At 38.9% G+C, this 17697-nt stretch overlaps 1 protein-coding gene and 1 long non-coding RNA gene across 3 annotated transcripts in view; one reads left to right on the forward strand and one right to left on the reverse strand.

The window, feature by feature from the left end:
• LOC105353610 (hemicentin-1) overlaps nucleotides 1-17697 on the forward strand; it is a 98379-nt gene that overhangs the window by 18563 nt on the left and 62119 nt on the right. The window contains exon 2 of the mRNA XM_078938823.1: nucleotides 6593-6913. Within this exon, the coding sequence (XP_078794949.1) occupies nucleotides 6593-6913 (321 nt within the window). The remainder of the gene's footprint in view (nucleotides 1-6592; nucleotides 6914-17697) is intronic.
• Nucleotides 9092-11305, reverse strand: LOC144988440 (uncharacterized). 2 transcript variants are annotated; one of them, XR_013652363.1, is made up of 4 exons: nucleotides 11036-11305; nucleotides 10154-10770; nucleotides 9951-10080; nucleotides 9092-9774 (listed from the first exon to the last, which is right to left on the reverse strand). It is a non-coding gene; the product is annotated as an uncharacterized LOC144988440 (long non-coding RNA). The 2 variants fall into 2 exon arrangements; XR_013652361.1 differs by having other exon boundaries at nucleotides 9951-10770.

The following is a 17697-nucleotide window of genomic DNA, read 5'->3' on the forward strand; positions in this document are numbered from 1 at the left end:
CACCAGTGAACAGTAGAAACAGAACCCCCACCCCATCCATTTTGAAAGCCACATGGTTGGTCTAAATCCAAAAAAGAGGGGTTAAAAAACCAGGAGATAAACTCGCTTTTAAGAAGTGATGTGAATGCACATAAAATGCCCTGTGTAGTATGTAGCTTAAAACAAATCATCATCATGTTCTATTTTATTTTCGGTTGAAATTTAATTTCAGGAAAATATGAAATGTGAAATATTTAGATATCACACATTAAAAATGTGAGACCTCATAAAAACAGCTTTCCAACCTGAATGAATGAATGAGAGTCAGGTGTGCAGCATCCAGGAAGTGTGGCTAGAACTCTAGAGATGGTTCCCACTGGTGACCAGAGGGGGAGACAGAGTTCTGACTTCTGACGGAGACTTACTCAGAATCAGCTATCCGAGGAGATGGAGGAAGTGTCCAGGGAGAAGACAAGTCTGATCATCTTTACCTAAACTCACCCATGACCTGGTCCCAGATGAGCAGTAGAAAATTGGTGGATGGATGAAATGACTAAACCACTCCCTATTGGTGGACTTGTGGCAAAGAGCTTGATGAAAACATTTCCATATCTTTTTCAGAAAGCAAGGCAGTCTTTTTTTCATAAAGTTCAGGAGGCTGAGCAGGCTGGCTCCTCATCCAACAGCAGGTCTCTGTCTGGCCGCCAGCTCAACTCCCAGTAGCATAGTGATCGCTCCAGCTCCAGTGGCCCTACGACAGGCTGCCTAGGTTGTTCACGGCTTGATTTGATTTATTTATTTATTTTAAGCATGTAGTTAAAGCAAAAAATAATATACACAGATTTATCAAACTAATTACAGAAATGATGAAATGCACAGATAAAAGAAATAAAACAAAGAAAAAAGACACTTAAATCCCATTTGCTTAATCTAATATAGTGATCATTCACTAAAGTCAAGTAGTTTGATTTATTGCTTGAAAAGGAGAAGGAAGACGCAAGTTTATATAATCCCTCCCATACTGAGTTTATTCATTTTATAGTTGGACATAGTTTTTGTAATCTGGTTCTGATCAGATAGATTCTTTTCAAGTAACAAAATCCAGTGTCTAATAATGATTGATTATCTTCTGTAATTCATTTATGATTTCAGTAAACAGTAACGGTAACCAATATGTAATAATAATTGATTATCATTAGAACACACGATCACATTACACCAGTAATTATTGCTACACATTGCAGATCAAGTAAAGAAAATCAATAGTAATCCTTTTAGTAATCATTATTGCACATTACAATGTAATACTCATTGGTTTTAATTAAAAGATCTTTGATTATTTCACCACAATCAAGTTTACACATGGATTTGGAAATATTCAAACACCTGTTGATCCTTAACTCCTCTTATCTTTAATAGTAAAATCAGAGTTTCTTTATACATTTTCTTAAATCTTTGGATATTTAACATTGTTTGGGTTTATTACTTAACCCGTTCCAAAGTTAAGTGCCACACCCCGACACACAGAAACTTTTCTTTGTGCTTCTTATAAGTTTGATCTTGAAGTTTCGACATCCCCTCAGTTTGTTCCTTTTCCAGACTTTAGTTTGTATGTGTCTGATGTGTGGCTTCCAACTTAGTTTGTCATCGATAACAACCCCTAAGGATTTGATTTCTCTAACACTTTCAATAAGGACATTAGTCATTATGGTCCGGAGCAGCAGTCACTGACTGCAACGAACATATTAGTTAGCCACATGGTCGAAAAGTCACCAAAATGTGCACACACCTAGGATAAATTGCAAATGAATTTTCCACAAAGTCAACTTAACCCCCCCAAAGACGATGAAATGTGTTGGGAATATCCCAAGAGAGTTTTGACATCATTATGGGACGGCCACACGACCCACGGCTTGGCGGCCCCTTTGTGGTGATCTCTGAGATTTGGCATTTTTTGTTTTATTCCACGATACGGGAAAACAACACTTTTGTTTGAGCGATTTTCACGAAATTGCACACACTTGCTGCCAGCTCTGGTCTACAAACACCACAGAAGTGTCTTGAACTTTGACCTTGGGAAAAGGCCGCCATCTTGCATTTTTTTTTTAAAAAAAAGCACCTTTAGCGCCAGATACAAACAAAAACTCGTCCTAGGGATTTTTAGCAATCGTCTCGTAACTTCTCAGGCACGCATAGCAAGGTGCTGTAGACAAAGTGTTAAAATTAGAAGTTATAGACTTTGAACGGCACATTTTTAATCGGCATGTCGTGAAAATGAAATATGCAGTTCTCTGGCGCACGCTGAACAAACTGATGTAACAAACGACAAGATCAAAAATGAAATGTGGGCGTGGTAAGCAAAAGACGGTCGCAAACAAATGTGTACACTCAGCAAAAACGAAAAAATTCGGATTTTTTTTTTAGAATTGACTAACACACCAAATATACAAGTTTTAGCCACTTTAGCATAACTAGCATCTTAAGCAATGTGTTTTTCTGAGTGGGTTGATGATTGTGATGCTAGCACTTTTATTCACATTAGCATAACTAGCAGAATTAGCATCATTAGCATATTACGCAATGTGTTTTTCTGAGTCAGTTGACGGTGCTGAACTAATCCTAGCACTTTTACACATAGAAGCATAATTAGCATAGTTAGCTTTGATTAGCCTTAATAAAATTTGGGCGTAGAGGGCGACGGGTACTGTGTAGAGGTGGGGGGCAGGGCCAGTTGCGCTTGGGGGCTAAACAAGGCTGCTTGGTCCTTTATTTTAATTGAGAGCTTGTTGTTGGCTATGTCGGTACCAAAGAACATCACTTTGGTTTTATCTAGGTACAAATATAATTTGTTATAATCCATCCTTGATTTTATTTTGATTGAGCTTGTGTTTACCACATTGATAAGGTCCCTATGACCTGAAATTTGAAATATTTAGATATCACACATGAAATATATTTCATGTGTGAAATATATTTCACACATGAAGCAGAAGCAGAAGCAGATTGAGAACACTTGGGTTAAAGGCTGCAGGATTTACGTCAAACCACTTGGTCCACCGGACCGGTCCAAGTGATATCAGCTGAAGAAGGATATGGACCTGAATCACATAACATCGAAGAGAACTATTAACTGTTTTGAACCCAGAAGAACGGCTGTTAATCAGCAGAAGAAGAAATGCCAACCTTGGACAATCGACAGATTATGGACCCTTTTTATTTTTCCCTTACAGCATTACTTTATTATTTAAAAACAAAAACAAAATAAAGAAAAATAAAAAAGTAAAACAAATGATTAATCACCTTTTGAAAATGGTTAAATTGATCGACATTTAATGAATATTACTTCACTTGCTCCAAAAATTGATAAATTGATTCAAAAATCTTTCCGAATGTAGCAAAATTTTGCACGTTTTTAACTTTTGATAGTTGATGAAATTTTGCTATGAAAATCTCTGAAACAGTGTTGTGTCTACTTTACTGATATAGTATTATTTTTTAATCATTTGAATGACTTTTATAAGTAACATAATCTGTATATATTTTATATAACTGATCTCCATTTACCATGTTGATTTCTAAAATAGTTATTTTTACATTACAATTAAGTAATTTTCTTTGTCATGTGCTTTAATGATATTTCAAGATTCTTAATTCTGTCTGACAAAAGCTATGAACAGATATTGATAAATCATGTAATAAAATGGTTACAGTATAACGGGTGGGATTATATAAGTTCGCTTCCTTCCACTCCCTTTCAAGCAATATTTATTAATATGTCTAATTATCCTAAGTTTGATTAGTTACTGTATGAATGTATAACTGATGATTGTATTGCTTTTGTGTGTTATTTCTAATTAATTGCTTGAAATATACCATTTCAAATCAAAATCAAATGAAACCTGGTTTTCCCCTCCCGGTTTCTGGAGTCCGTCCCGGCTACTGCAGGGCGAAGGCCCTCTTTAAGTTCTCGGAGAAGTCGCCTGGCAGGCATAGAACAGCTGCACTTCTCAACTCAATATACTACATAAATGCTTAAATATTGATAAAAGCATTTCCTAAACATGCCACCTAAAAAAAAAACAGTTTCGGAGGAATATGAGGACTTGAGGAAGAAGCTTGATTTCATTCTGGAGGAGATCAAAGCTATGAAGATTGTTCATGGACAGATTCTGGACCTGCTCGGAGAGGTAAAGCAGGTCTGGGCTCTACAGGAGCAGTGCTTCAACAGGACGGACATAATCATAAAATGAATGGATGACCAAGAGCAGATCTCCAGATCTAACAACATGATTATTGACAATCAAACCCAGGTCACATGCGCACGCAGTGACCGCTGGGAACAGTGAGGAATCCGACAACCAGGAGAGGAGTACTGTGGAGAAACAGGTGGAGGAGTTCCTGAAGTCCAATGGAATTTCTCTGGACACCAACATTGTGGAGATCTGCAGACCGCTTCACCGGAGAAGAGACACGACAAACCAGCAATCCTCTTCATAAGTTTTTTCATTTCTTAACCTTTTATAGGCTGGTTCTTTCATTATTGTCTTTGTCTTCACATGTATGTCAAAAACTGGTAAATGATCAGTGTTACATCCCACCCCAAGGGAGGGAGAAAATATTAAGAAAATATTAATTAATTAATTAATTAAGCCGTTAAGGGTTTAAGGCTCTCAGTGCAGCCGTTTATTTGAATGACAGCTCCAAAAGTAAAAGAAGGTAACAAACTTAATTGCTCAGGCACTAATGCAATAAATAACAAAACCAATGTGAAACTTAAACTGGATGGACGTCACCAAGACACAAAACACAAAGCATAAGCCGAAAACAAAGATCACAACTAGAGGTGAAAACCAGGCCGTTTCCACAGGCTCTAACGCCAAGTCCAACAACAGGGGCCAGCTGATTAAACGGATTCCTCCCAGAAATTCAGCTGCCACTGGAACAAGGGATGTTTGAGGCTTTTATGCTTCCTGCCCAGCCTGGTGATTGGAGGAGGGAAGGATGCCGCAATCATCTCCTGCAGGAGGTGGAGTCAACTCTGTGGTGGAGACTTCTGCAACGGACACAACCAGACACACGCAAACACTCTACATACACACATATACACACCAAAGAGCCTGGGGCCGTAACAATCAGTTATGTCACATATCATTAGTCCACTCATATGAATGTATTCTATATTATTTGTAAATATGTTATCAATAAGAGTAGCACTTTGAGTAGTGATTCTGCTGGGTCTTGCTATGGTTGGATAGAAAATGATTCCATACATTCTGCTGATAAAGTCGTTGGTTGCTTTTTGTTTTTGATGGGGTTTATCAGATCCATTTTAAATTTTCCACAGATTTGTAATATTTTGTTATTTATAAACATCTTTCCCCTCCAGTTACTGAACACTTCTAGGCTTGACCCTGGTGACCTATAGACACAGCTTATAATGACATTTTTCCCTGAATCGTTACATATTTCAATTGTGAGACATTCCAGTATTCCATCCACTGCAACTGACAATTTATCAATTACTGTAAACTTAGTATTTTGTTCACATATATTGCAACTCCTCCACCTTTTTTGTTTACTCTGTTCACATAGTTAAGTTCATAGTTTTCCAATTCAAAGACACCGTCTTTGTCGCGGATGAACCAAGTTTTGGTTATTGTTATTGTTATTATATTTTAATCTTTAATATTTTTATCTGATCGACCAAAGACAGTGGATTTAATTAATTTAGGAATTTGATAGGCCCCGCCCTGATAAGTGTCTGACAGTTTGCCTTTCAATTTGAATTTTAACACATAAAGAGTGATGCTATGCAAATGAAAATGCAATACACCAGGGGGCGCTGTTTGCAATTTATGTTGAATTTCTACAGAAAAACAGCTCGAAATCTATTGCAATGCAATAGATTTTAAGATTCCTTAAAATGAATTTAAAGCAAACCATCTATTAAAATGTTAGTTTTTACTATTTTAAAGTGAATAACAAAATACAAATAAAATGAATGGTCAAACTGCATACTGAATTCTAAATTAAAAAATGCATTTTTAAGTTGCATTATCAAATTGTAAATTAAATTGTTCATTAAAAATTGCATTTAAAGCCAAATGTGATTGGGCGGAGCCCTTCAGAATCCACAGCCAGCTCGCACAGAGAAGAAAAAGATGAGAACGAAAGAAAAAAGATAAACTGTGAAAAAAAATTAGAAATAACTAAAAATATTGACATTGACAGACAGACCATCAAAAATGTTTACAGCAGTTTATCAATCCTAACATACAAACAAAAGAGCACAACATTGAGAAGGTGTTGATAAAGTTGTTACAGAAAACATCTTTAGGTTTATTTCAAATGTTAAACAGCTTCTAGCAAAGTTGTTAAATTCAGTAACTAACTGACGTCATTGTTACTGGCTCTGTCTTGTCTTCTAACAGATGTTCACGTATTTAACTCTTTTTTTCCCTCTCAGAGTCTACATGACATGACAGACCAGACTGCTGCTAATCACTGAATGTTGCAGCATCATCTGAAGAATATCCTTCATTAAATCTCATCCTATGAGAAAAAGTGTTTGTGTGCAGCTCAACATTTACACATCTGTCTCTGATGTTCACAGATGCAGAGGTCTCCTGTCAGCTTGGACAGAGCTGCATTTTACCCTGCAGTTTTACACCTGGAGATGATCCTGCTATTCATTGGATTCAGCTGACACTAATAAAAGCTAAAGTTCACTCCTACCATGACAACAAGGACCATTGGGTACACCAGGACCAGAGGTTTAGAGGAAGAACGTCTCTGTTCAAGGATCAGATCTCCAAAGGAAACGCCTCCCTGCAGCTGACAGGAGTGATGGTTCAGGATGAAGGAAGATATCAGTGTTTCACCAGCACCATCACTCATAAAAATACAAGCCTCTTAACCATTCGGATTGAGTGCGGTAAGAGAAATAACAATTTGTTTTTGACAGAAATCAAACAAGTGTGTAAATAATTTGCCTAAAGGAGCAGAAAAGTATTTGAGTTTTATCTGAATTATTATATTTCTTTTTATTATTATTATATTTATATTTTTGTCTGATAAACTCTGAAACTATGTAATGAATTTCAGCAATTATGCTTGAAATATATAATGGAATAAAATATAAAATATATTATGCTTAAATAAGCCAAGTCCTCTGCTTCTGCACCCAGCTCCTCTTCAGCATCTTTAATACGTCCCGATGAAGACAATATGCTTCCTTATAGCTCTTTTATTTTGCACTGATTCCAATGATGCTTTTATAACACCTGCATTCATCACACCTCCCAAATGACACGCCCACCGTCTACATCGCCCATCAACAAACAAAAGTAACACATTAGCCAGAAATAAACAAAAGTAGTCGAGGGGGTGGGGCATCAGAGAGGATACGGGAGAAGGGATTGAGGAACGTGTTGGGTGAGATGGGTTTTAGAGGGTGGTGTAGTGTGGGGGAGGTGGGGTGAGGCTGTGGTTGCATCGTGAACTTTGGGAGGCTTGTTTTTGTTTTTTGAGAGAAATGTTGACGTGTTCAATACTTATTTTCTCGCTGTGTGTGTGTGTGTATATATATATATATATATATATATACAGTAAACCCTTGTTTATCGCGGGGGTTACGTTCCAGAAAGAACCCGTTATAGGCAAAATCTGTGAAGTAGAAACCTCTATTCTTTTAAAAAAATTATTAAACAATTAAATACTCTATTATACATTGAAAAGAAAGAACAAACCATTTTACAGGCTCTAGCATTTGTTTCACAAATCAAAGTACTTTAAAAACGTTTTTTTTTCAACAAATAACTTCTGTACTGTCAAATAATAATTTGAATCATCGATGTAAACAGAAGGCTTCAAATCGCGGAGATAAGCCCCGCCCACCGCGACCCGAGAGTAATTGAATTAAATTGGAGAAAATTTAAAATGATCATGAAAAAAATACAAAGTACAAACGGACAAATAGTGGCTCAGTTGTATTTCAATGCTTTTCAGTCTGAGAAGCTGCAGTGTTTTCTCTTTCTCAAGCCCGCGGTGCAGTTGTGTGTTTGTTCAGGAAAAGAACACAGTGATTGACAGTTGGTGTTGCTCTTTTTCTATGGGTTTTAGAGAAACTTGAAATTGCAAGATGATTTGCATGTACGTAATTTGGAAAGCTGTTTTACGTATGTGTACATATTAAACTGCAACATTATTGACGCACAGGTAGAGCAGAAGCGGAGTGACTTTTTTAGCCAATCAGAATGCAGAACACAATGCATGATGCAAATCCGTGAAGTAGCGAAACCGTGGCTGTGTCCGAATTACCGCCCTAACCCCTAACTACTAAAACCCTATATAGTGCGGCACTATATAGTTCTCTATATAGTTCTCTGAATTTTCAAAGCAATTCGGACACCCGTGCTCACTAGTTTTCTCTTTCGGGTGTTTTCAAATGGCGCTTGGCACGGAAACAAAGTGGCGCATTACCGCCACCACCTGGTCTGGAGGGGAACTACTTCTATTTAACGCGGAGAATGACACCCAGTTGTCAAATTAAAAATACAATAAATATGAACATTTTATGATGACTATTTATGAATCTGCTGTGTTCTGATCATGGAAAATGTGGCTGATTTATAAATAATAAAATTACAAACACATTGGTGGTGATTTTATGTATTTGTTGATAGATAAACTCCCATGTTATTACTCCATGGCAATATTTATTTTTGTGCCGCTGAACGATTTATGGGCTCATGCGAGGAGGCATTTTTTTCTGTAGTTTTCTCTTCTACCTTACTGAAAATAGCTTTATATATGAATCTGTCCGTGTTCCTGGCAATAATTCCACCGTTTTCATGGGATCAAACCAAAAACGAGCAGATATGCACCATCACAGGACGGCAAGGAGGAGAAGCAGACGTCTCAGAAGATTTACTCTGGATGCCCTGGCCAGACATGAACAACTTGTGAGTTAAACTTAAAGTTTTTTATTAGTTCAATTTAGGCATTTGTCACTAATTGTGCTCAAGGTTACACAGTCTGCTGGGTAAGAGTTTAACATTTTTCAACACTGGACTATGAACTGTATAGTCCAACTACATAAAACACTTGTGAGTTCAAAGTTTAGTATTTTTTATTCAGAGTCAAACCATATCACTTGTTTTAAACAAAAATACTTTAATTTTTAAATATTTATATAAAAATCCAAAAACCCAGCCAAAAAAAACCACGAGATTTTCCAGCATTTATAAATACGTCATAAACTAAAATGTAAGACATCAGAATAAAATGAAACATTCAAAAAAATCAGATTTAATTTTCTCAACAAAATAATTATTTTTCTATTTTACAGGGTTTTCCACATCTCTACTGCTTTGCCAACATAAAGGTGTCTGTCGTGGCCCTTCACGCTGACGCTCAGTCCGACACAAGACCAGACCGGCAGACCCGCAGATCGGTTGACCCGCAGGACCATTGAGCATCTGGTGGAGCAGCTTTGGGTTCCTCACACTCTGGGGGGGGGCACAGGAGACTGAGGTCCTGGTGTTTCTTTTCTGGCTGGCATGTGGCACATCTTACGGTGTGGTAGCCAGGGCCTTTGACATGACACGGTCCACTGTAAGCGACGTTGTCCACAGGACGGCAGACCGCATCCTCCAGCTGATGAGCAGGGTCACCCAGCATCCAGTGGGAATGAACTGCCATTAGTCACCTCAGGTTTTTTAGCAGCTCGCTGAGTCTTCCACCTTCCAAAAGGTCGTAGGGAGTATCGATGGCTGCCACTTAAGAATAAAGGCCCTAAAAGAAAATGCAGCTTGTTATTTTAACAGGAAGCTTTTTTATTCCATTCAACTGCAGGCTGTACGTGACTCTAATGCCAAATTTAGAGATATTTTTGTTGGGAATCAAGGATCAGTCCACAGTTCACAGGTTCTAAGTAAAAGCCCAATTTATGTAAATCAAACATTACCCACCTGAAGGATCCTTTTGGGTGATGGTGGGTATCCCTGCATTCTTCATCCCATCACGCTGCTGACACCCTACAGGGACCCATGAGGAATGTGGTTCAGGCCCGTTACAACCAGCACCACGCCAAGGCACGCTCTGTGGTGGAGAGAGAGCATCTGGCAAATGAGGAGGAGAGCAATATTTCTGGGGCACTGGAAGTAAAACCAACCTTTGCAATGAAAATCATTGCCTGCAGTTCAGTTCTGCACAATCTGTGCATCGGTGAAGGGGACTGCTGGGAGCCACAGATGTTGAACCACAGCAGGAACCAGTAGGACGGGTAAAGTGGCGTCCGTCTGCGAGGACAGATCTCTGCTTTCCTTTTAGCTCCAACTGTGACACACCTGACTCTAGAAAACCAGGATTATTGTTAAGATGTATAAAATAAATGTTAACATATAAAACGAAAATGTAAATATGTACATTTGATATTTATATGAAAATCCTCAGATTTAAATAATACATGTAAATAATTCATTTTTGTTCCTGCATTTATTAAACAAATTGCAAAAACAACGACGATGTTACATTTTTTGAACAATATTTTAAACTCAGGTAAGCTTAACAGACTCTCCTGTCACTCTTTGTCCCTTCTTGCTCTTTCCTCCTCTCCTCTTTCAACAACAACCTTTACCCCAACATGACAACGATTACAGTTTAATGATAAATAAATACAAATCTGATCAAGTGTCTCTCACTCCCATCCGGCACGAGCTTGCCTGATAACAAACAGGCTATCTTTCTCCATCCACAGATGGATCAGATTTTCCTCATCCTCGTCAGTCCCTACATATATAAACACATTTTAAAAATGTGTTAATAACTTATTACTACGGTTAGAACTCACTCATTTTTTTATGTAATATCAACAGCGTTTGTTTTTAGCCTTCAATGCTAATTCGCGCTAGCGTTAGCTTTAGCATTACCGAAATTGATGAGCTTCAAAACAATGTAGATAGTCGATTGAGGAATATAACATATTAAACACATCATCTTACGTATTTACAAATATATTTTACAACATATAAAAGATACTTTTAAATATACTTACATTTTTAAGTCCTCTTTCTAGCGCAACCGTCCGCCATCTTCGAATAATTCAAACGCAGTGTATTGTGGGTCACACGCAATGCATTCTGGTATGAACGCAGTGCATTCTGGGCAATATTCGCCGATCGAGTGAGCATCGATCCACACTGGTTTTTCGTAGAGAATTCTGGGAAATTTCTAGTGCACATGATTTTTGAACTGTAGATTCGGACAGCACTACAAAATGGCGACCGCACTATATAGTGCACTATATAGTGGTTAGGGCGGTAATTCGGACACGGCCCGTGAAAAGTAAACCGCGTTATAGCAAGGGATCACTGTATATATATATATATATATATATATATATATATATATATATATATATATATATATATATATATATATATATATATATATATATATATATATATATATATATATATATATATATTGGATATCCGCACAGTGAAAAAAGAAGTTCTGGTCACCTAGCTCTAATGTTTTGTATCACTGCGCCGACTTCTTTAAAACAACCTTTAGCTTCATTATCTGGACAAAAACAAGCAGTAGGAGATAAACTTTCTCTCTAAACGCCGCACCAGGGAACAAATAGTACGCTTTTTGTGAGAAAAGCGATCCAAATCTGGGGAAAAAAAAAAAGAATTAAAGACTTAAAACTGGTTAATATTCATTGCTTTTGTAAGTTACCATGGTATAAGCGGGTTAATGCCCAACAAAGTATGCATTATCACTTTTTAATGCACACCGTGGAAGCCTGAACCGTCCGACGGGATCTCTGTGTGTAGTGTGTATTTGTTGTGTGTGTGCTGCTAACATACAGTGTTTGTGTCTAATTTAAGTGGAAGTAAAAAAAATGTGAGGGGGACCAGTGAAAAATGAGCATAGATGTTTCACTGTACCCCCCTCCACCAGACCATCCCCACAAGAACCCAGATGAATCAATGTGTCTAATATGCAAGTAAAAGTGGAATGGAGGCCAGGTGCAGATGAAGACCCAAAGAGAGACACCTCCAGTGAGCCCCGCCAGCATGTCCCACCCATCCAGTTCCCGGAGCCCTATGTGCCTGTGTGCAACATTTCTTTGGGTGGGAGCGGGGAGGAGCAGGCGGATGGGCACAACCGGGGGAAGAGGCTGCCCCCGAGCGACTGGCCCCCCAGCCAGCCGCAGTAGGCGCCTCACCTCCCAGGGTGACCGGGAAACCAGAGGGCAGCCGCAGACAGAGACAGCGACAGCGCCAGTGCATAGAGACAGTCAGCAAGGAAGGGGCACCGCGCCGCACCCGAGGGCAGGAGGTCCAGAACCACCACTCATGCCCCTGAGCTTCCTGAGGAACAAAATAATATTACTTAATAAATAAAATAAAAGAAGAAAAATATATAAAAATAAATAAAATAAAAGAGGAACATTTTAAAAATTATAATAAGAGAAGGTATACTGACCGGTTCAATGTAGTGGAGCATCAAGGTTTGTCACCTGATGATGAGAAAATGTATAGACCTGATGGACTAACTTTAACATTACAAGGAAATCAAATCTTTCTCAACAACATCCACACTGCCATCCAGAAATGCCTCCAAGAACAAGATGAATGGATGACTTCTTGTCTTGACAGACCTTTTTAATGAGCAAGATTTTTTTAAATGGCTGAAATAATTGAAAACTATCAACGCTTTTGTCTTCAAAGCACAGTGGACACATAAATAATCGATGCAAAATGCTCATATCAATTATGATGTTGTACCTGCCATATACATACATTTTTTAAAGTAGTGTCCTAATTGCTTTTAAATTCAAGGGGACTTTAAATCAGACAGTTTACACCCTAACAATAGTGGTTCCCGTCTTCTCAGAATGAACCTTGATTTCACCCTCCGTTCTTTCAATACTACCCCCAGCTGACGGTTGAACCAGGACACCCACACACCCCTGACTCATCATTTTCTGCCATACAGCATCACATACCAGTCTGCATCACCAATAGACATTCAAATCATTTACATTCATGTCCATATGCCTCGCATGTTAGATGTCTCCGGCCAATTCACACATCAGTCACAAAACCCATGACATGCACACATCAGATTGTACCCACAACCATGAAGATGGCTCTTTTAAATGTCAGATCACTTTTAAATAAGTCTTTTATCATTAATGATCTGATTTTAGACCATGATTTAACCTGTTTGTTTTTAACTGAAACCTGGCTTGGCTCTGATGCACCAGCTATTCTCACTGAGGCTTCTCCACCTAATTTTAACTTTTTATTTTCAATCAGGGGAGGAAAGAAAGGTGGAGGTACAGCATCGATTGCTCTCAAAACAATATAATCTGAAAATATTTTACTTAGTAAACATTGTTCATTTGAGCATCATGCTTTTCTTTCTGGTGACCCACCTGTTTTAACTGTCACAGTAAACAGACCACCAACCCCTCCTTCCTGTTTTATCCAAGAATTTTCTGAATTTTTATCATCTCTTCATATTAGGTACAATAGGATTTTAATTACTGGTGATTTTAATTTGCATGTTGACAATTATGATATCTATGCCTGTGAGTTTTTAAATCTTCTAAACAGCATGGATTTTCAACAGCATGTCACACAGCCAACTCACAACAGAGGACACACCCTGGACCTTGTCATTACCTATGGTCTGTCCACTGGGGTGTCCTCTGTTGTTGATTTGGCCATATCAGACCATTATTGTGTGTTTTTTAATGTCACCAGTGAAATCCAGCAGGAAGCCTCAGTGAGAACTGTGAGGAAGCGGTATTTAACTCCTGAAGTGGCTGCAAGTTTTATTGATGTTTTTAAGCAAAATCCTGCTCAGATTTTACCTGCACCCTGTGATTTTATTGTTGATCATTTTAATAACAGACTTCAGTCTTCCATAGATGTAGTGGCTCCATTCAAAACAAAAACATTAAGAGCCACTCCTAAAATGCCATGGAAGACTGACGACATTAAGGGTCTGAAGCAGAACTGCAGGAGAGCAGAGAGGAGATACAGGAAGACGAAATTAATAATTCATAAAGACATTTTAAAAGAACAACTCAAAATCTACAATAACTCAGTTAAACGGGCCAGAAGCTCTCGTTTTTCCAAAATCATTTCAGAAAATAAAAACAACCCCAAATTTATTTTTAAAACAATTGATATTTTAATAAACAAAGACTTCAACAAGTCCTCCATGCCATCATATAATGCTGCATGTGAGGACTTCGCAGACCACTTCATGGGTAAAATCAATGCTACAAGATCAAACATTTCATCCATGCAAAACACTGATCTTAACAGACCTCCAGCATTGTCTTTACCAGAAGAAACACTGGGGAGTTTTGTCCTGGTTGATACAGAGATGCTTGGTCGAGTTGTATCCCAAGTAAACACTACAACCTGCCTTTTAGATCCCATTCCCATTTCACTTTTTAAAACATTTTATGGATTCTTTGAGTCATAGCTTTTAAATACAGTGATCCCTTGCTATAACACGGTTTACTTTTCACGGTTTCGCTACTTCACGGATTTGCATCGTGCATTGTGTTCTGCATTCTGATTGGCTAAAAAAGTCACTCCGCTTCTTCTCTACCTGCGCGTCAATAATGTTGCAGTTTAATATGTACACGTACGTAAATCAGCTTTCCAAATTACGTACATGCAAATCATCTTGAAATTTCAAGTTTCTCTAAAACCCATAGAAAAAGAGCAACATCAACTGTCAATCACTATGTTCTTCTCCCGAACAAACACACACAGCTGCACCGCGGGCTTGAGAAGGAGAAAACACTGCAGCTTCTCAGACTGAAGAGCATTGAAATACACCTGAGCCACTATTTGTCCGTTTGTACTTTGTATTTTTTTCATAATCATTTTAAATTTTCTCCCGTTTAATCCAATTACTCGGGTCGCGGTGGGCGGGGCTAATCTCCGCGATTTGAAGCCTTCTGTTTACATCGATGATTCAAATTATTATTTGACAGTACAGAAGTTATTTGTTGAAAAAACATTTTTAAAGTACTTTGATTTGTGAAACAAATGCTTGAGCTTGTAAAATGGTTTGTTCTTTCTTTTCAATGTATAATAGAGTATTTAATTGTATAATAATTGCTAAAAAAAAATAGAGGTTTCTACTTCACGGATTTTGCCTATCACGGGTTTTTTCTGGAACGTAACCCCCGCGAAAAACAAGGGTTTACTGTATAGTAAATTGCTCTCTTCAGACGGGGGTCTTCCACTCTGACTGTAAGACGGCGGTGGTGAGGCCCCTTCTGAAGAAGAGTCAATTAGATCCAAAAAATCTGGATAACTACAGACCCGTATCCAACTCATCATTTTTAAGTAAAATTATAGAAATAAGTGTCGCTACTCAACTGCATGAGTTTTTAAATGCCCAAAAAATTTTAGGAAAATAAGACAAACCATAGTAAAGAGACGGCTCTTTTAAAGATCGTTAATGATCTTAGATTAAACTATGACTTACAGAAACTTTCTGTTCTGGTGCTACTGGATCCTAGTACAGTAGATCACCACATTTATTAGACAGACTTAGGAGTCTAGTGGGCCTCTCTGGAAATGTTCTTAAGTGGTTTTACTCTTACCTGACAGATCGACACTTTTATGTCAGTATGGATACGTGCTCTTCGAGAAATAAGTTGTGGGGTTCCCCAAGGGTCGATTTTAGGGCCGATACTGTTTAATTTATATATGTTTCCTCTTGGGGATGTCATCAGGAGACATGGCGTTGACTTTCACTGCTATGCTGATGATAAACAGCTTTACATCGCCGTGTCTCCTGATGACCTTGAACCTGTTAACACTCTTTTAAGCTGGATTTAAGATATAAAGTCATGGATGGCAGAAAATTTCTTACAGCTCAACCAGGACAAAACTGAAGTTTTAATCATCGGTTCTGAAGACAAGAGAGAGATGATTTTACCACATCTTCATAATTTTAAACCCTCTCAATGTGTGAGAAACCTTGGTGTACTTTTTGACTCTGAGCTAAATTTGATCCCACACATTAAAAATGTTGTTAAGACAGGATTTTATCATCTTAAAAATATTGCCAGAGTCCGACTGTTCCTCTCTCTTGCCAGCACAGAGGTGCTGATGCATGCTTTTATTTTCAGTCGTTTAGATTATTGTAATGCCCTGCTCTCTGGTTTACCCAAAAAGTCAATCTCAAATCTACAGCTATTGCAGAACTCAGCGGCACAAGTTCTGACAAGGATCAGGGGGCGGGAACACATTACACCGGTTTTAAAATCGCTGCATTTTAAATGATATTATTTTTAAATATGAGCCCTCCCGGACCCTGAGGTCCTCTGGTGCTGGCCTTTTAGGCCGCATTTACACTGCCGGTCTTGATGCCCAAATCCGATTTTCTGACTATATCCGATTTTTTGACGACCCGCTTACATCATCTTTTAAAAGTGACCCGTATCTGATTTTTGCATTTACACTATACAATGCTGAAACTATCAAACGTGGACGTTCTGAGGACTACGTAGCAGTATTTCCGCCTTCCGCGGACCTCTTTCGGACTTTTGTGACTCTCATTGTCATGGAGGCAAGGCGGCGACGGAAAGAGGCATTGCTGTGGGCACGGGAGAGGAAAAGGGAGGGCTGCTCGGCTCTCTCTGAGTTTTGATTGAGGAAGTGTTTGCAGACGTTGTGCTGTCCGAACAGTTTGATCCAAGTGTTGAACCTTTCCTGCACGATGACTTCTCTTTTCCGACCGTGGTCAGAAACGCATGGGAGATTTCCACGGGGTTCACTTTTCCGTTCTGAACCCTCAGCCTCCAGAGGGGGTTAAGAAAGACTCCAAAACTTTTGGGCGAGACACCTTATTTTAATTTAGGGTTCTCCGACAGTCCCCCTCTCTCCTCTCCTTACACACACGCAAGCACGCGCTCACACACACACACGGTCCCCAGCATACACGCCCCCCAAAGAAATAAACGGTTTCTAGCCTGCTGTTCCATAGCATCGGTGTCCCGCTTCATTAGTTACCGTTTGCGTCCCGACCGGGACCGGACCGGACATAACAGCGGTTTCCAACTACGGTCTGAAGCCTGAGGCTGAAAGGTAACACGCTGACAGCAAAATCAGCGCACAAAAAGCACCTGAATAAGTCACGTGATCTCAGTTGGTGGTGTCCTGAATTGACGTCACTGACGTACGACTCGCATTTACTGGGGAATATCCGATCTGTCTGCCTACAGGGCACACCCAAATGCACGTATCTGATTCGTTTCCGATTTATTTCCACATATGAGAGAGGCCTGTATCCGATCTGAGAAAAACGGAATCCATGTGCTTTTGTCCTGCTTACACGTTCACCGATCATATCCGATCTGTGCCAAATGAGAGGAAAAAATCGGAATTGGATCACTTGAACCATGCACTGTAAAGGCGGCCTTAGTTGTTCCTAAGGTGAGGACCAAAACTTATGGTGAGGCTTCGTTCTGCCATTACGGTCCTCGCCTGTGGAACAGCCTGCCGGAGAGCCTCAGGGCCGCAGAGACTGTAAAGGTTTTTAAGAAGAGGCTCAAGACCCACCTTTTTAATTTACCTTTAAATAACAATAATAATGGATTAGATTTATCTGCGCTTTTCCAGATGCTCAAAGTGCTTACATTGTGGCCATTATTCATTCACT

Source organism: Oryzias latipes, chromosome 20 (assembly GCF_053564925.1).
Source record: "Oryzias latipes strain Hd-rR chromosome 20, Olatipes_Hd-rR_3.1".
NCBI lineage: Eukaryota > Metazoa > Chordata > Actinopteri > Beloniformes > Adrianichthyidae > Oryzias > Oryzias latipes.